A 6,000-nucleotide genomic window follows, 5' to 3' on the forward strand; every position below is an offset into this window, starting at 1 on the left:
GGTGGGTAAACAAGTACCGAACCTAGGAGTCTTCGATTACGAGGTACAGCTCGAACTGATTTCCGGTAGAAAATCCACCTCCTTTTATGTCAAAATTTCCTTCGTTCTAAGGATTATGACGTAGGAGAATGGATTTTTCTAGCGGTTGGACCAATAGCGTGTCGAACAATTTTTGGGAGATGTTCTCTCTGCGCTGATTGGTCCGAGACTGAAGCTCGTCCGATCTCAATTGGAGGTATCAGTAGTTTACACTATAAAATGTATCATTTTGCAAAGTGTCGACGGCCTCTTGAGTCGACGGTGGACCTAAAACGTTGTGTGCAATAGCACTTGTCTTAGTTCGTCCAAGTGTCAATTTATCAGCTACTTTAGAATCATCATACAAAGTATGGCCGGGTTTTGTATCGCAATAGAGTGAATTGAATGATAAACCATGATTGACCGAGTGGTACGTCTAGTGACTTCAGCGGCTATCACTTTTTCTTCTTGGGTGCTCATTTGATCGGTTTTTAAAAACATTTTTAGCGATGTAGATAAACCAGCACTTCCTTTTTTTTTTGGTGTTTATTACATTTTTTGTGTTTTTCTATATCATTTTTACCACCATGAGCCATGAGATATGCTAAACTCTTTTTGGCATAATGTACAAAGTGCGCTTAACTTAGTATTTAAAACGAATTTGATGAATGAGCAATTTTTCGTCCAAACATCAAGGAAAGAAAAATAACACCTTCTTTGTTTCTTTTTTTTTTCTAAGTTGAAGGCGAAGCTGATTTATATTTAAAATTTTGATTTGTCGATACATTTTTTTTAGTCTCGATACATTTTGAGTTATCGGGACATTTAGTGTCCCGATCAGGTACAAATCGGGACGCTTCCCCAGAGCGCTGAAAATCGGGACGTCCCGCGCAAATAGGAACACCTGGTAACGCTGTCTACAACTAATAAAAGAATGGTTTGACTATAAAATACTAACAATAAATTAAAAAAAAAAACTGTTTATCTACCGATATTTAACTCTAACTTGACCACTGATCTTTTCAAACCCCTTCGAATGTCACATAATAAACAAAATTGTTATATCAAACCAAGTGTTAACTATCTATGTGTTATTATAGACACACACCTAAAATGGGACTCTCACATTAAATATATCATTAAAGAGCTGCAGTTTATCCTACATAAATTTAAGCACCTCAAAAAACACATACCTAATGTGTACTTTCGCACACTATATTACGGACTAGTAGAAAGTCATCTGTGTTATGGTCTATTTTCACGCAAAAGCCGACTGCAATTTGCAGCCGTATGTCAGTCAATATTTATAAACTTGCTGTGATCAGCTACCGTACTACAAGAAAATATGAAAATAAATAACTCTGAATTGGTCACTACTAGTTAGACAACCAACAGTACCCTTGATAACACAGCATAATTATCAAACAGTATTTTGGGTGGCATAGTCACTATCACAAGGGTCTGTCATTGACACCGACGCGAAAGGTTTTACTTTTTGGTTGGAGGTCAGGAAGTCAAGTTCACGTGCCAATGTGAGGAAAATTAGGGGTTTTCCTTTGAACGTTTGGAAGGAATAGCGTGAGGGGTCGGATAGTTGTGGAATTGATGTCTGGTGGGTTTTGGTTTTGTTTGTCAATCGGCCGATGTAACGGACTTTTGCTGAGCGGAAGCAAGGGTTAGAAGCGTGTTTTCTATGCCGGTGTGCTAGGGAAATTTTATATTTTCCCGGATAATCACAGCCCTCTTTGAGGTAAGTTAAGATAGATCTCGTTATAATTTAACCCTTTTCATTTTCCTCAATTCAAAGTTGAATCTTACTTCTTTATTTCTTTACTGTCACTTGTTAATTGTTTTTGTGGTAGAATTCGAACGTAAAAAGAGCGTGTAGTTTACCTATACTATCTTTCACTTTTTGTTGGTGTTAAGAACTTTAAAATTTACAGTAACAACCGGTGGTTGATGATTTTGAATAATAATAAAATTCTGACTTAATTAATTAGGCCGGGTAGACAAAAATCAAAATTTGAATAAGAATGTTGTCGGCAAATTAAATTTTTGCTTAAAATATGAACTATTTGTAGGGTGCAAGTGTGAGGTCCTAGGTATACCTACCCAAATATATTAGTCTTCGCATGGCATAGGGTTCTGCCTAAGGTGAAGTCACAATGATTAAATACCAAGCTTAACGACTGAAGTTTGGCTATGTAAGTAAGGGAAAGCAGAAATCGAAAGGTAGGAGGATTTTTCCTTTTTTTCTTTGGAGTATTGGATTTTCAACGCAGAAAATTCTACACAGTGGTTATGTTAATATCGTGCGGCTAAGTGGACTGAAACATTATCACTTTTCGTTTAATTTAAGGTTGTTCATACTTTAATAACATTTTCTATTTTGTTTTTCCTTTTCTTTTTTTTATATATATACAGTATAATATCAATGTGAGCCTATATAGATCTATAAGGAGTTTAATACCGTAACATGTATGAATACAACCTTGGTTACATTTAAATATTTAATAATATTAACTTAAATAATTATGTATTATAAAATGTTTTTTTTTCATGAGATTAGGATTTCTTTTAACTTCTGATATTTACCTATTTATCGGTTAGAAGTAAGTAATTTTACGTAGTGGTATCTGGGGAAAACCGATTGGCGCAACCGGGTTAACACTATAAAAGATATTTAGGCATTAAGTACTTAGGTACGACTCACGATATCGCCTTCTTCTGAGCTAAGCCGGAATACCACTGTTAAGGTCACCGTTCTTAGAGTCCTATGATCAAAACTCAATTTTCAATTTTTTTTTTATATTTTTTTTATTTAACCAGCGCAGCGGTAGCAAAGACCGTAACAAGTGGCGCCCAAACGTGATTTTTTATACAGTGTGCACCATAACTTATGCATAGAATTTACCAAAATAATTTAATTTTATTCATATTTCATTTATTCATTTAGTATGTACCATTAATATATTCTAAATAATCCAGTATTATTTATCACTATTTACATATCACAGTGATATTATCATATTTATATTGTATCGAGTCTTAATTTAAGAGTCTACACACTTAAATTAGTTGTTGTGGTGTCAAAATATTAGTTAGTAAGAATTCTTTAGTACGGTATTGTGCTTTATACATTTCCACTTAGAATTTGATTGATTTTGCTTGATAATCCAATTTTGACTTAAGTAACGACTTATATGGGTAATTATTTTAAATTTCCCTACAGTTTTACAGTTTCCTACAGTAAAAACAGTTTTATGGGTTTACTAATTTTGCTTTTACTGCTGGTCCTTTATATTTTTTTGAAGGGGGTGAGGAAATATAAATAAATTTTCTTCTTCTTTTTTTTTTATTATTTTTTTATTGTTGTAAAGTAATTTGTGGCTCGGACTGTTTACCCAAAATGGATATTTATAGGTTACGTAGCGACGAGTTAACTTATGAACTCACAAGTAGAGGCTATGACATTGGAGACGGTAAGGTAGAGACTAAGCGCAATTTACTACGGAGTGCTATAAAAGCAGAGATTTTAGGAAGAATTAAACCCAGAACGGTGGAATTCGATCCCGTATCGGAATTAGGTATTTGTTCCGGTAAATTTCAGGAAATAGTAGGGGACTTAGAACAATTCGATATTAATAACGTTAGATCTGAATATGCTAGGATTAACACCAGGTTACTTCATGTTAGTAGAAGAGTGGAAAATATTTGTGCTCCTTTAGAGCTTAGAGATGAGAAACGGAACATGATGGATTTAATGAAGGACTTAGTAGTTAATTTAGAGACACTAGTTACAGGTGGTACATTAGAAGCTGTCGGTCAAGATGACCCTACGTCATCTTCCAGCTTATTGGATGCGAGTACAGACGAATTGGCAGACCTTTTACATAGATCATCGGCGATAGGAGAAACAGTATATGGTACAGAAACGAATAATCCTAATAAGTTAGCTTTAAATTATACCCAAAATTGTAATACGACTCCTTCAGCGACTTGGTCAGGAAATTGGATGCCCAAACGAACATTACAGGAATTTGACCCTCTTTTTAAAAATATTTCGTCTAGTTCAAAACCTAGTTTAAAAACTAATACAAATAATACTACTACAAGTTCAGCTCAGCAGGTTCCTACTATTAATAACGTTGTTGTTACAAGTAATGATTACGGTCACAATGCTGATAATGACTTTTTTAGACCTAGTGTTAATATTCCTGGTCCGATAATTAATCCTTCGTTGGATAGTAACAATGTTTCTACAATGCCAGCTTTTAATAGATTTACTAATAGGACTATACCTAGTACTAATCATATTCTTGAATCAAATAATAATCAGTATCTTGGTACAAATAATATTCCTGGAAATTTTGGGAATACTCCCATTTCTTCAAACATTATTCCAAATAATACAAACCATGTTACTTTTGCGGAGGATATCGCTCAATCGTTAAGAACAAGCTACGCGGAGGTACCTAACATGCATAGGACAAATCCGGATTATAATTTTCCCAATAATAATTTAATAAGTCAATATTCCGGTAGTAGCGGTAACAATTTTTATCCTACACCTTCTGGTAACGTTCCTTCAGATTTAAATAATTTTTCAGGCTTTGTTTCTCAACTAAATAATAATTATAATAATTTAGGGGGTAATACGACTCAGCCGAAAAATTTTTACACTCCTGATAATTATCCAAATCTTAACACAGCTTTCACTACTAACGTAGGTAATTCATCACATTTTGGACAAAATATTTCAAGGAATAATTTAGGTTATTCGACACATCCAAATGAGGTGTCCGATAAATGTATGGCTAAAAATTCAGAAATAAAGGTACCCGATAAATTTGTAGATGTGGGTAAATGGAAGTTAAGTTTTGACGCGACTTCTAGTGTAACAGACTTCCTTGATCGTCTTGAGGAAATGCGAATTTCGAGGAATATTTCTGAAACTCAAATGTTAAATAGTGTGTCGGAATTACTGAACGGCGACGTAAATATATGGTATCGTTTCGCCAGGAGCAAAATTTCGAGCTATAGAGAATTTCAACAAGTTTTGAGGAACACCTTCTTGCCTAGTAATTACGAGGAGAAAATTTTAGAGATTTTGAGACATCGTACCCAGGCTACGGGAGAAAACGTAGTTATCTATGTTGCATATATGGAAGGACTCTATAACAAATTGGCTACTAAACCAGACGAGATTTCGAGGGTCAGACACATTAAGAACCGTATGTTGCCATATATTCAATTAGGTTTGGCTGGAAAACCGGTTAATACCATAGATACCCTGATTTATGTCGGTAGAGAAATTGAGGAGGCACATGCAAATGCGCAGGAATATCGTACTCCACCTGTTAATCCTCGTAATTCTGTCGAACCAGGATTAGAGTATAGGCGACCGAACTTAAGGGTCTCTGCCATTAATAATTCAAGACGTTCCAACGGCGGATATTGCAATACGAATTCTCAAAGTGGTCCAGTAGGTCCTTCGTTTACGGGTACTACTTCAAATTCTGGAGCAGAGGTAAATGTCACAGCGTCAACTACCAATACTAGTCCATCTTCATCTGTAGATGTTAGTGCGGTTCCCACGACTTTAGTTACTAGGGGTAAATGTTACAACTGTGGTAAGATTGGTCATTTCCGAAGACAGTGTGCCCAGCCAGCACGTCCTTTCTGTTATCGATGTAAAGAGCCGAATGTGAAGATTACGAACTGTCCTAAGTGCTCGGGAAACGAGTTGGCAGGTTAGTAGGCAGTCACCCTGGTAGCCTGAGCAATTTTTCAGTGGCTAATGAGTTTAATTGTGTACAGGTAGCTACCCACTCGGTCGATCCTCCTTCTAGTGATCTTAGGGTAGTAGATTGTGTTGATAAGTCAGTGCAATCGGTTTGTTTATCAAAGTCCGTCGTCTCGACTCAGATGCGGTTGGTTTTGGATTATATATTTGCAAGTTTGCCAGACGACAATAGGCCT

The 6,000-nt window shown here is 35.6% G+C and overlaps 1 protein-coding gene across 1 annotated transcript; it reads left to right on the plus strand.

The window, feature by feature from the left end:
- The first annotated feature begins 1,267 nt into the window (after positions 1 to 1,267).
- On the plus strand, positions 1,268 to 5,776 carry LOC126892946 (uncharacterized). Its single transcript, XM_050662887.1, has 2 exons — positions 1,268 to 1,768; positions 2,100 to 5,776. Exon 2 carries the CDS (start codon positions 3,428 to 3,430, stop codon positions 5,774 to 5,776), a length of 2,349 nt encoding a protein of 782 aa, XP_050518844.1. The 5' UTR covers positions 1,268 to 1,768; positions 2,100 to 3,427.
- The last annotated feature ends 224 nt before the right edge of the window (positions 5,777 to 6,000 follow it).

The sequence above is a fragment of the Diabrotica virgifera genome, chromosome 9 (assembly GCF_917563875.1).
Source record: "Diabrotica virgifera virgifera chromosome 9, PGI_DIABVI_V3a".
Lineage (NCBI taxonomy): Eukaryota > Metazoa > Arthropoda > Insecta > Coleoptera > Chrysomelidae > Diabrotica > Diabrotica virgifera.